Here is a 13,508-nt window from a genome sequence, read left to right on the forward strand (position 1 = left end):
TTATTATTATTATTACAACTACTACTACTACTACTATTATTGTAATTATTGTTATTGTTGTTATTACTATTATTATTGTTGTTATTACTATTATTATTGTTGTTGTTGTTACTATTGTCGTTTATAATTTGTACAATTAACCTCTCTGTGGTTCGACCCCGGTCTTGCCGGGTTATTTATTACTTCGACACTCCTGCACTTGGGAGAAGACATCAATCTTTTAGTCGTGTCAAGTTTTTGGCATCGTTGCTGGGGACGTAAGTTTTGTATAAATTATAATTTTTATTTTCTCTTTTCACTTTTTTTGTATATAACTTTGTTTCTTTTCTCTTGTTTCTTCTTCTTTTGTTTTCTATTTCCTTTTATTCTATTCCTACACGTGCATGAGAGTGTGGTCATGTACATCAAGTGGTAGACTTTGTAGGGTATCCTCATCATTTTCAGAAAATATGGCCGAAGAAGATAATCAATCACTTCATAATGAGAATAATGAGAATAACCGTGCTAAAACACTTAGAGACCATATGAATCCCACAAGAACAAGTGCACCATCATGCATAGTTTTTCCTCCCGATGCATCTCATTTTAATTTTAAGCCAGGCATTATTCAACTTTTACCTTCTTTTCATGGCTTAGAATTGGAAAATCTATACTTGCATTTAAGGGAATTTGAGGAGGTTTGCAACACATATAATAATTTAAATTGTAGCATGAACACTATGAGATTAAAGCTTTTTCCTTTTTCATTAAAAGATAAAGCTAAAACATGGTTATAAAATTTGAGACCAGGATCCATTCGTGCTTGGGATGAAATGCAACAACAGTTTTTAAAGAAGTTTTTCCCATCTCATAGAACAAACTCTTTCAAAAGATAAATCACCACTTTCACTCAAAAACCAGGAGAAACAATTTACCAATGTTGGGATAGGTATCGAGACTTACTTAGTACTTGCCCTCATCATGGTTTTGAAACATGGAGACTTAGTACTTGCCCTCATCATGGTTTTGAAACATGGAGATTGGTTTCACATTTCTATGAAGGGTTAACACCTAGAGATAGGCAAATAGTTGAATTAATGTGCAATGGAACTTGTTAGCTGAAAATGCTCAAAATTGGGACACCGCAAGTACTTATGAGGCACCGAGTAAAACTCAACCTCATACATCTAGTGAAGGTATGTACAAACTTAGGGAAGATCATGACCTCCAAGCAAAATAATAATTATTATCTAAATATTAACTTACTAGCTTTTTTTTCCGTCCATTTTTTTCATTTGTTTTTTTATTTAGTCCTTTGATATTATACTTATTAGTTATTGGGATTTGTTATTTGTTTGATTTTATTTTTATAAGTTTATTTTGGTCTTGAAAATTATTTTGATGTTGAGTTGATGCTTAATTTTGCAAAAAAAAAATAATTATTTTTGTTGTTTGAAAAAATAAAATTAAATTAAAAGATCAAAATTAACAATGCGAAATAAAAAGTCTTTTTTCTTTTGTTTTAACGTTTAGTCTCCACATTTGAAAAAAAAAAGCCTTTAGGATTTGCCAACTTTCATTTTTGATCCTTTTAGTTTAGACTATAAACATTTTAGTCCAATAGTTCATTTTCTTTGCAAAAAGAGAGAAAGTTATTGATTCTCCATGTTTCAACAACAAAAAAGGGAAATCTTAGTATTAACTAGTTCCATTCGTTAAGGAGAGTTTCACTGAGGTATTTTTGAAACTCTATCATACTAAAATAAAGTAAATTGATGTTGAGAAAAAATTTCTTCTAGTTCAATTTTGTGTTTATGGGTTGTTTTTTGAGTTTTTCTAGTATTGTTAAATTGATTTTTTTTTGTTCTAAAAGTATTTATTAGATATTTTTAGATTAAAAAGGGTTGAAAAATTATTTTTAGGTCCCGAAACTCCTCCCCAGATTTTTCAACCACCAAATAGTGATTGAATTCTAGATAAAGCAATGACATGTCCTTTCATGCAAAAAACAACATCTAATTTTTGTTCTTTTTAATAAAACATCAATAAGATGAATGAACAACTTAAAAAATTAAAAGAAGAAGAAAGGGACTAGTGTGAGGGTATTAATAAACTCATGCACATGTGCTTATTTTTTAAGGCCTAAACGTTGGGCTTATAGACTAGCTTTCTAGAATGTTTTTCTTTCTTTTCTCAACAATTTAAATTAATTTAAAAAAACTAATTAAAAATACATTTTGTATATTTTTAATTAAAATTTAAACTAAGTACAAATATATTTAGAATTTATTTTATTTACAATAGTTTGATTTTTGTTGTGTTTTCAATTATGATCATACAAATTTTTTTTTTTTAATTAGAAATCATTCTTTTTGTGGAATCCATCATAATCATTTTTTATTTGATTTTTTTAACTGTAAGTTTCAACTTTTGTTGTCCTATTATTAAATAAATAATTGTTTTAAAAGAAATTATTAAATATAGTTTGGTCTATTATTCAAATCGCGAGTTTAATAAGTTATTTTAAGTTGTTTAAAGATTTTGTTATTTTAATATTATAAAAAATATTATCTTGAAATAATTTTTTTAGTAAACCTAAAAATTTATTTATTTTTTGCATAAAAAATTATATGAGCTCATCTCCTTCGTAGAATCATGTTGGAAAGATTTGTCACCTAAGCCTCAAAGTATTGATTGATAGATAAAGAATCCATCTTAACTTAATGTTAAAATCTATATTTCTTAAATTATTTTTATAACCATCAAATATAAAGTTAAGTACTTATATTGTTAGGGCTCTTGATTTTGAAAAAAAAATAAAAAAAAATAAAAATCATTGAAGCTACCTTGAAAAATTACAATAAAAAAATAATTAACAAAAGCTAATTGAAGAGGAAAAAACCATTATTCATTATGAGAGAATTCATTGTTAATTGAAATAGTGTAAAGATCAATTTTTATTCTTCTAAAAGAATTTGATTAATTGGTTATCAGGAGTCATATTATTTTTTTATAAGTTTTATTAGTCATTATTAAAATGATCAGGTCTTTTTTCATTTAAAAGTATAGTATAATGACTAAATTAATTGGAATGATCTTATTTAACTGGTATCCATAGGCTTTTTTATATTTTCATTCTAATTTTTTTAATTATTATCAAGTTGACTAAAAAGACAATTAAATATTTTAATAAATATAAAATATAATTTAAAAATCAAATTTGGCTGGCATGTGCTAATAGGTGGCTGGCATTTATGGTCTTTTGGTGATGCATGCTGTGTTTTTAGACATCCAAATGATAGCTTTTGTGATGATATTGAAAGCATCAAGACATCTCTTTTCATGTGGTGCACATGTTGTCATTTATGTGACAGTGTTTTGTCGACAATATTTTTTCTTTTATTTTTCTCTCCTCTCCTTAATATTATAGTTGACCATTTAAAGTTTCAGAGTTCTCCTCTCATTTACTGATATTTCAGTTTTAGTACTCATTTGTTTTATTTTAATTTGTTTTCTTGGTCCTTTTGTGAAATTTTAATTTGTTTTTAATTTCATCCTTAAGTCTATGATTGTGATTTGTCATTTTAAATTTGGGTTCTTTTAAATAATTAAGCTTCGTCATTTCTCTTATTTTTTTCTTTGTTAGGTTATCTCGTTTATATGATTCAACTTGCGAGGTTTAACAGTTTTATCTACGTTTGTAAGTATTTTATTTTTTGAAATTTTTTTATTGACTGAGATTTTTTTTTAATTTTATCATTATACAAGGGGTGAAAAAAAAAACAAAAAAAATTGAAAACTTATTAGAATATTTTAAAAAATATTCAGTTTGGTTGATTTTAGTTTTATAAGCCTGAAACTGAAAAACCAAACCGAAAAAATAAAAAAATCAAACCAAAAAAATAAATCAAACCAAAACCAAACCTATTAGAAAGTCCAAAAAATAATATAGTAATTGGTTTTTAATATAAAATAACCGAACCTAGCCAAATTGCACCAAAATAGAACCGAATAGAACCAAAACCAGCTTGTTAGGTTTCAATTTTTAATATAAAATAACTGAATCGAAACCGATCAGTTTGAATTAATTTCAATTCGATTTTGATTTTATTTTTTTGTATTTTATAAAATTTTATTTTGATTGTTTTTATAGGTAAAAACTGAATCGAACAAAAAATAATCACCCTAAATTATACATTTGGGTTATTGAGAATTTACCATTACTATTTTTTAATTTGTTTTTAATGAAATTGGTGTGACCTAATAATGTGGATTGTGAGTTTTACATGATATTTTAGCTTGACTTGATACATATTTTTTAATTTTATTATTTAATATTAAGTTATATTAAAATTTAATTTTTTAATTTTTTACAAGCATTCCTTTTGTTTTGGACATTGTTGTCACTATGTCAAGATAAAATCAGTCTATTTATTGTCCTTAATTTTTTGTTATATAATTAAATAAAATCATCTTATTGAATTTAATATAATCTATAATTTGAGTCATGAATTATTATTTTTTTAAGTGTGAATTTAATATTATAATGTAATATGCTTTTCAAATATGTTATTCATAAATATATTAAAATAATTTTTTGCTTTTCAAATATGTTATTCATAAATACATTAAAATAATTTTTTTAATTTTTAATTTTTAATATTAACAAAGTAAAATTATATATATATATATATATATATATATATATATATAATTATTTCTTCTTAAATAAACACACTTATAAGATTGGCGGTTCGAAAAAACTCGAGGAGTCACCGTCAAAAACAAACCTAATTTATTTCCTGTCGGCTAACATGAAGCCGCGTCGGGCTCAATTGAAAATTTTAAAGAGAAAAGTACTTTTTTTTTTTTCTCAAGTCAAAAAACGAAAGAATTGTTTTGTTTGATCTCCAAGTTTTTATTAGCTGCAATTCATTTCGCGAAAAGAAATCAAACAAACAAATATATAAAGAAAAGAGAAGTCCCCAATTCTTGGGTTTCAAGTTTTTTGGGTAGCTGTTTGACCAAATCAATTCAAAGAACCCTTCAAAACTGAATATCTTTTCGCTATAACTTGAAAAACTAAACAAAAAAATACGTTCTTGATTTCATTTCCCAAGCTTTTCTTTTTCTTTTTAGAGAGAGAGAGAGAGAGTATAGCATCAAATCAAATGGCAGCATCATCACTTGGCCAGACCGAGATCAACTGGGACAAGTAAACTACCTTTTCACTTCGTCTTTTATCATGGATTGATTATTGCTCTTCTTTTTCGTTTTGTTACCGGGAAAATGAACCTTGTAATAGACCCACATGAGGTTTTTGCTTCATTCCCTTATGGCACTAATATGAGATGTTTTTGAATCGTTGTGCATTTATTATGGATGATTTGAGGAACCGAGAAACTAGCTTGATGAGCTAGGTTTCGGTTTTTTTTTTCCTGAAACGAATTGTAAGGTGACTTGATTTTCATTTTTAAGTGGGTTTAGGGAGTATTTGTGATTATAATGAAGATTTTCATGATGGGAAATGTCAGATTTGAAAATTTTTATTTTTTTAAATAATTAAACAGTATAGTTCATTCATCTCTAGTTGGCTTGTTTCCACTACCTGTTATTTTGCAGGCTCGATAAGTCTAAGTTTTATGTTGTGGGAGCGGGAATATTTACTGGGCTTACAGTTGGTTTATACCCAGTGTCTGTTATAAAAACTAGACTTCAGGTTGCTACGAGGGATACTGTTGAGAAAAGTGCATCTTCTGTTATTAGAGGCATACTGAAAACAGATGGGGTTCCTGGTCTCTACAGAGGGTTTGGTACTGTCATCACTGGTGCAGTTCCTGCTAGGATTATCTTTCTTACTGCATTGGAGACCACGAAAGTGACTGCTTTCAAGATGGTTGAGCCATTTAATTTCTCTGAACCAACACAAGCAGCCTTAGCAAATGGTATTGGTGGCATGACAGCGTCTCTTTGTTCTCAAGCTGTCTTTGTTCCCATTGATTTGGTATGTGATTCTTGTTCTTTTTAGCATTCATCCTCTTGTAAAAATGAGGAAAATAAAAGGAGCTTCCAAGGGATGTTTATTTATCTATACGTTGTGGTTTGAATTTCACGTTATGTAGGAGAAACCTTAATTTTTAGCTAGCAATTCATATTTTTATGTCTTTAATAAAATCCATGAAGCAAAATGTTAGTGCGTTATCAGATGACCTCTGGTGCACAACAATTACGATCAATTCATAAGGATTTGCATCTAACCTCTGCACTATACTTAGCAAAGTCTTACAAACCCATGATCCCCTTTTTTTTCTTTTTCCCCGGAGAGAAAAAAAGGTAATAAAAATGCTGAATTTCTTTGTAGTGATTCTGTTCAGATTAGCCAAAGGTTGATGGTACAAGGATATTCTGGCCATGAGAAGTATAATGGGGGTCTGGATGTTGCTCGCAAGATTATAAGGACTGATGGCATCAGAGGATTTTACAGGGGGTTTGGTCTGTCAGTCATGACTTATTCACCATCTAGTGCTGTATGGTGGGCGAGTTATGGCTCAAGCCAACGCATCATCTGGAGGTGAGAAATGAGATGGCTTTGCTTATTTTTCTGTCTTCTCATTGGAGAGGCATTGATTTGCCTTCAGATTTTAGTTTTGGGACTTAGGATCTAGATTGAACTGAAGGAATTTCTTAATAATATATTTGAGTTTCCTCAATCCTCAATGTCCTCTACCCTGAGGAGGGCATCCTAACTCCGGTGAAAAGTTCCTGGAATGTATGCTTAACTGATGTCAAATGACACATAGGAATACTGATAGTGGTTATAGACAGACAGAAGCACTGTGAGGTTATGAATAGTTGGCTATGCTGCATGCACACAAGTATACAAGTACTAGCGGCTGTGATCAAAACCTTGTTTGTGAACTTGTGCATTCTCAACCTTTTCTGATAAAGTTGCTGATTGTTTTGGTTAGGCTTTTAGGCCAGGGTACTGATCGTGAGGAAGCTGCTCCTAGCAAGTCAACTATAATGCTAGTTCAGGCTACTGGAGGAATTATTGCGGGAGCTACAGCTTCCTGCATCACAACCCCATTAGATACAATTAAGACTCGTTTACAGGTATCCTTGAACCTGCTTAAGGTTTAGCCACTGCCTTGTTTCATTATTTTCTTTCTGCTCCTTTTGCATCATGCTTTAAGTGCACAGACAACCTGCAAACCAGTACCTATGTAACCTTGGAAGAGAAATCCTAAGCATTACAGTGATTTTTAGCTTCAAATACTCTGTCAAATAAAAAGACATGAAGCTTAAGTTTCCAGCTAGACTTTTTGGCAGTTGGCTATGCGACTTAATGTTTACCATTTTCTCTATGGCTCACTCAATTGAATAATTATCTGCAGTGTTTTCTCACCTCCCTGGCCCTCATTTTTTCTTTTTCAAATTTCCTAGAACTTTTGATGCCACTACTTGCAAATAAATCTTTTTTCTGGGCTAGATGAGAACTTTTATTTTGTTAACATTTCTCCTTTTGCTATTGGATTTATGCTTCTTCATAACCCATGCCTAATTTTGGGTAATTTAGAACCTTGCTTGAATTTTGACTTGGTGCAAAAAACATAATTGAAAAAAGAAAATGTAGCTCATATAAATGCTGAAGTCATTTCTGATAATGTATTGTGGAAAAAAGAAAATTTGGAGGCCATTGCTTGATGCAATATTAAAGTTTTGGACTTGGAGTTACAATCATAAGGTTTTCCTAAATTCTCCATCCTGCAATCTGAATTTAATGGGGATTTTGTTGTAATTCGACTTTAAAAGAAGCTTATATCTTATATGGTTGTAGTTCCTTGTTTTCTTTAATATATATTTCATTTCTGCTTACTTTGTTAATTTTTATTTTTATCAGTTCTGCTCGTACTATTGGGTTTACCCTTATTCATAACACTTGCCTTTTTTTGGGAGCTCACATCCTTGTTTTTCTATAATTTGATGGAAAAACATCATTGAAAAAGGAAAATATAGCTCATAAAATACTCTTGAAATAAATGCTGGAGTCTTTTCTGAAAAAAGTATTTTGAAAAGAGTAAATCAGAGGCCATTGCTTGGCGCGATGATAAAGTTTTGGGCTTAGGCCTACAACCACAAGATTTTCTCTAAATTCTTCATCCTGTGGGGAATTTGTTGTAAACCAAGCTTAAAAGGAGCTTCTATCTTCTTTGGTTTTAGTCTCTCTGTTTTTACACACACACACACACTTCATTTCTGATGACTTTGTTGTTTTTATTGTTAGGTGATGGGACATGAAAGAAGAAGCTCTGCAAGACAAGTTGTTATAAACTTGATTAAGGATGATGGTTGGACAGGCTTCTACAAAGGGTTGGGTCCCAGATTTTTCAGCATGTCAGCATGGGGAACCACAATGATATTGGCCTATGAATATTTGAGTATGCATTCCTTCTTCTCTTTCACCTTTGGTGTTATGTGTATATATCTTTTTTCATACAATGAGATTATTATGTGAGAATTTTAACATTGTTAATTTCTGATTTTGGGGCTTCAAACAACAATATGGTTTGCAAGTAGTTGGCTGCATTTCATAATCTACCCTCTAAATTCCTTCCTTGTCCCGTTAGCTCCTATTGGAATGGCCTAAACCTTGTATCTGCATTCTGGGGGGTCTTTTCTTTCGGTTGTGTGAATTGTATTTTGGAATCTGTTTGATTTGGCATATTTTGAGCAGAACGAATTAAGTTTTATCCTCATATAATGTGTTCTTACTTGATTGAGCACATATTCTTTGGATTGTATTGTCACTCATTTGAATACTGACTAAATAGGGTTTACAGTTAGCTTAACATACAATAACCATTCATACCATCATCAAAGTATAACTTGTAACTAGTGCATAGGGGAAGCTTAATTGACTGGATGAATCAAATGGCTTCTATATCTGTTATGTACCTTTGGGCCTCTACTGCCTGGATGCTGAACTTGAGTGTTGGAGTGGCCCGTATTCCTCAAGAGCTGGTACATTTGAGAACTCTGAAACCAGAAGCTGATCACTGGGTGTCTATAAGTTGTATGGAAATATTATAATTGAAATTATTCAAGTAAAAAGTTGGTGCAATCAGTATTTGATATGCTTGAAAGCTGATTTGGGGCTCTATTGTAGTACCTCAGATATGGTCAAAAGATGCTTCTTGGAAGGCGGTAGCTAAGATAATCAGTTAAGACATCTGGTGTTGGTGCTTCATGAAATGATGTTTACCTTTTCTTCATCCCTTTCTTTTTCTAAACATTATTTACAAGTTGAAGTTCATTTGATTAGTTCTTTTTCTCTGAGAAATTCAAGCCTAGAAGATGAGCGGTGGCTTAGAATGTCGTGAAAAAAATCAGTCCCATATTTTAAATTTGCGAAAACATTTAACTTATAAAATATATAAAAAAAAAGTATATGGTTTAATTGATTTTTTTATTTAAAAAATAAATTAAAATATTTTCTATGATGTGCACTGAGGTATCATTTGATATTGTGGTAGTGGTTGTTTTTTTAAAGTGTTTTTTTATTTGGAAATTCATCAAAATAATATTTTTTTTATTTTTAAAATTCATTTTTGGCATCAGCATATCAAAACTATTCAAAAATATTAAAAAAAAATAATTTTAAGCAAAAATAAAAATTTCAGAGTTTTGCTAAACAGTGATTGGGCCACATTCCCAATTGCTACCTTATTATGGGCTTGAAGGAGTAGTGATGTATATAGTTAAACTTTGACCTGCCCCATTTTTTCTTTTTGCCTATTTATTGAAGTCAAAACTCTTAGTTCATTTATGGTGACCCGTTTATAGCTTAAAGTAAGGGAAATGTCTGACTGGATGCGAAGAATGTGTGCATATTAACATGATTATTGGAGAAGTTGCCAAAATTTAACTATATACCTATTCTTCTAGCATAATTTTTAGATACATCTCGAGAGTTTGAGATTTTTCTTGGCTGAGAGCTACCTACAAGGTACTTGAATGGTCTGTTAACAATTCCCTGATATGTGACCCAGGCCTCTCCTGTTTTTGCAACTTCAATGATGATGACCACAGTTCACTTTTGGAGGGCTTTGATTTGATAAATTTGTTCAGGTGGTTTAATTTAGGACCTGCTATCTAATATCAGACTGCATGTCTGCTTGACTATTTTTGTTCGTGATCTTGTTAATAGTTTGCTTGTTGTTTACATTTGTTTTTCTATGCAATTATGTTTTAATTGCTATATAATTGTATGTCACCAATATGCTAAGTTTGAGGATACCTTGCTTTTCTCCATTCAGAGCGGCTGTGTGTAAAGGATGAATAGATGTGAACCTGCTATTGCTCAATGTAGAGATTTGGGTCTGAAGCTGGCTCCATCAAGTTATCTTTGGAACTGGTTGTTTTACACATGCAGAAGAGTTTTTCTTGTATTCATAACCCTGATACAGCATTGTTGGTCTTTAGCATTATCATACTATTGAGGAGCCAACCTCATGGCTATTGAATCTGGATTAGTTACGATATTTTGAAGACTTTTTAATCCATCTGAGATTCCAGGCACAGATGTTTTGACTCTCCCCAGGAATGCAAGGTTAGGACAAATGAGTCAATCAGATGCTCTGCAGGTGTATCCTTGTAGCAAAATATTATATTTGCTAGATGCAATTATAATGTGATTTTTCCATTTTGAACTCACAGAATTATTTTTGCATTATCTGGAAGACCACAGAGATAATTGTTTTAGCTGAAACAGTTGTATGTCTGAACAAAATCTCTTCCATAATAAAGTTTGATTACTCATTGAATTCAATGCCAATATTTGGTCCGCTGGTTTCATGCAAGAGTTGCAGGTTGTTCAAAATGGTAGTTATTTGGGTTCGGGTGATTTAAGCGCTCGCTACTGCAATATCATCAGTGAGAGAAACCAGCAAGGGAAAATTGTGCTCAATATCATCCGTATGCTGTGTTAGCCTCAGACTTGCTTCGTGCGAAAGCTTGCCAAAGATGCTGCAGTTCACTGAAGGTATTGTTTACAGCAGTTGCCTCAGACTTGCTTAGTGCGAAGGCTTGCCAAAGATGCTGCAGTTCACTGCAGGTATTGTTTACAGCAGTTAACATGCCGTGCATCTGCTTGCAGAAATCAATTGTTGCCAGCTTCCACCTTGGAGAATTAGGAGGCAATGTTGGATTGTGTTGCAACAAAGTGCTCAATTTGTGATGAATGAAGGTGTAATTTTTGCACTTTAATGTTAGAAGGAAATGCTTAAAATCCATATTGATTTAATCATCTTATTTCTAGAGAGCAATGAAGATAAATGGAAAATAAGAATTGAGATTTAATAAACTCATCATGCCTTAACCAACAGGGTTATTATCATTTACTTACACTCTTAGGCCCTTATGTATCTTGGCAATCTCATTGCCTAATAGGTTTTTCGAGAACAGCAGAAAAGAAAAGCTCATCTCCATCCTTATCTATCTTTGGCACCACTTTCCATAGTAGTTTCTTGTAGCTCAGGCTTGCAAACTCATCCAAATACAGCTTCATGACCTCTTTCGAACAGAAGAAACGATCCACCCAAAGGATCCCCTTTGGTCGAAGAGCACGGTCCCAATCAAACAACACAAATTGGAGAAGTTCCTTCCCAATCCAACCATCCAAGAAGAGAGTAGAATGAATGATATCGAGTGTGTTGTCAAAGAATGGCAATCTTGATCCAATCGATAGATATAGAGGCAAGAGGCCTCGTAGTGCAATCACCTCGTTAAAAGGGGCCCCTAAATTTAAGGTTGCTGATGCAATAGTAACATTTCTTTCCTTCATAAGTGCAGCAAATGTGCCGGTTGTGGGGCTAAAATCAAGTCCAATACGAATCTCTCTTGGCTTCAATGCTAGAACTTGATCAATGGTGAACTCTGCTGAAATAGACTCATTAGTTGAGATCTCCCATCTCCGTTTCGAAAGATCGAAACAGTCTTCACATTTGAAGAAGCCTCTTCTGCCTCTTGTTTCGTTGGAAACAAGACAAGAGTAGCCTTTGCATTTATAATGACTCCACAAGATATTATCATCCCTAGGTTGGGTCCAAAGAGAGGAGTTCACAGGAAATGGCTTGTTGTAGTTTGGAGATGCTCTTGACAAGCATCTCCTTCTGGGCAATGGATCACATCCACTGGTAATAAGTTTTTGAGCCAAGTCCCAATCATCTGGGCACATACCATACACTTTGTAACTCATGAAACGCTTTATAGTTGTGGCCATATGGGCACATGTTAAGCCAATGGAAGGACTGATTGCCTCCACCCCAAGAAAGTTCTTCTTGCCGCTTGGCCTGTTGAGTTTTGGAGAGGTATATTCATGAAGCTCACCTGTGTTGAATACCTTTGCACCAGGTGCTTCTTGATCTTCACCTTCCCCAGCTTCACTTAAATCTTCTTCCACCCTGCTCATTCCATCTCCACTAGCAGGAGCATTGCCTGATATGCTGGAGAGGCTGTTAACAAGCTTGTCCACTGATACGGCTATGCGCAGAACTTGATCAGAAAATTTTGCTACTTTTGATTCTGAGCTTTCATTGTGAAGCTGCCCAAGCAAGGCTCCTAGTTGGGTCTGCAAATTGGAGATTTGGCTATGAAGTGAATAGGGAAAAACGACAGGGGTGTGGGGGATATCATTCGCGCTGGTGTCGAAGAACAAGTGAGGTAAAGTGTTGGTGTCGAAGAAGTGAAGATAAGAGACATCGGAACTCAAGATGACAACTGTGAGGAGGCTGATGAGCAAGAGAGGACATAGCATTGTAAGAAGGCCTCCAGGACGGCACTGTAGAGACCTTGAGCTGCTTTTCTTCAGCATCTTCTAAGACGAGTGTCTTTCTTCCTAGAATTGCCTTGAGAAGATTGCATTTTGAATTCAATCTCTCCTCCTCTTTGACAAATTACAGGCTCAGATCCTGATGTTAATCTTATTTTAATGTTTTTAGTTTCCCTAGATTCTTCATTTCACACATTACTATCACTAAACTACGTGACAGGCAAGTTTCTTGATCTTGGATGGTGTTAAACTAATACAAGTAGCTGATTTCTTGGCTTAAAAACCCTGAGCACAGATCAAGCAACGCCCTGTCCCAGTGTTACAAGCCCTTCGTATTTACTATTCATTCGCTTGTATCAAAATGAAATCAATATTAATTGCTGTTTTTTTTTTAATTTAAAATTTATTTTTAAATATTTAACACCATGTATGTATTTATGTCTGATTTTATGTATATATTATGTATGTGTTTAGTTTTGATCAATAAAAAAAGGCATACAACTATTATTTATTAAAAATAAATAAATTAGAAGAGTCAATAACAATCAACGTACATTGGAAGGGTAGTTAAAGAGTTTATATAAAAATCATAAAATAAGTATTAATTAATGAGAGAAATATTATTTTGAGCAAATAATAAATAATGGAAAAGAATTTTTTTTTTTAAAAAAAAAAGGAAATTGGGATGGGATGCGGGCCA

At 32.4% G+C, this 13,508-nt stretch overlaps 2 protein-coding genes across 5 annotated transcripts; one reads left to right on the top strand and one right to left on the bottom strand.

Annotated features, from left to right (window-relative positions):
- Nucleotides 1–4,830: 4,830 nt before the first annotated feature.
- On the top strand, nt 4,831–11,342 carry LOC105114506 (solute carrier family 25 member 44-like). 4 transcript variants are annotated; one of them, XR_840149.1, is made up of 7 exons: nt 4,831–5,194; nt 5,602–5,983; nt 6,354–6,550; nt 6,948–7,092; nt 8,264–8,417; nt 10,848–10,960; nt 11,037–11,342. XR_840149.1 is itself a non-coding variant. In XM_011011063.1 (6 exons), exons 1-6 carry the CDS (start codon nt 5,151–5,153, stop codon nt 10,862–10,864), a joined length of 939 nt encoding a protein of 312 aa, XP_011009365.1. In that variant the 5' UTR covers nt 4,831–5,150; the 3' UTR covers nt 10,865–11,342. The 4 variants fall into 4 exon arrangements, 3 of the variants coding, with proteins under 3 accessions (XP_011009365.1, XP_011009366.1, XP_011009364.1); XM_011011063.1 differs by having other exon boundaries at nt 10,848–11,342; XM_011011064.1 differs by lacking the exons at nt 10,848–10,960; nt 11,037–11,342 and adding an exon at nt 8,889–9,413.
- Nucleotides 11,343–11,387: 45 nt separating this feature from the next.
- LOC105114505 (uncharacterized) lies at nt 11,388–13,128 on the bottom strand. The gene has a single exon (XM_011011061.1). It carries the CDS (start codon nt 12,848–12,850, stop codon nt 11,414–11,416), a length of 1,437 nt encoding a protein of 478 aa, XP_011009363.1. The 5' UTR covers nt 12,851–13,128; the 3' UTR covers nt 11,388–11,413.
- Nucleotides 13,129–13,508: the final 380 nt, after the last annotated feature.

Source organism: Populus euphratica, unplaced genomic scaffold (genome assembly GCF_000495115.2).
Source record: "Populus euphratica unplaced genomic scaffold, PopEup_1.0 scaffold536.1, whole genome shotgun sequence".
Lineage (NCBI taxonomy): Eukaryota > Viridiplantae > Streptophyta > Magnoliopsida > Malpighiales > Salicaceae > Populus > Populus euphratica.

Excerpts from the sequence above, each read along its gene's own strand:
- LOC105114505 (XM_011011061.1), bottom strand. The coding sequence starts at position 12,850 with ATGCTGAAGAAAAGCAGCTCAAGGTCTCTACAGTGCCGTCCTGGAGGC.
- LOC105114506 (XM_011011062.1), top strand. The coding sequence starts at position 5,151 with ATGGCAGCATCATCACTTGGCCAGACCGAGATCAACTGGGACAA. Across the intron at positions 5,984-6,353 it reads TCTTTGTTCCCATTGATTTG|ATTAGCCAAAGGTTGATGGT; the intron begins GTATGTGATTCT and ends GATTCTGTTCAG. Across the intron at positions 6,551-6,947 it reads AGCCAACGCATCATCTGGAG|GCTTTTAGGCCAGGGTACTG; the intron begins GTGAGAAATGAG and ends TGTTTTGGTTAG.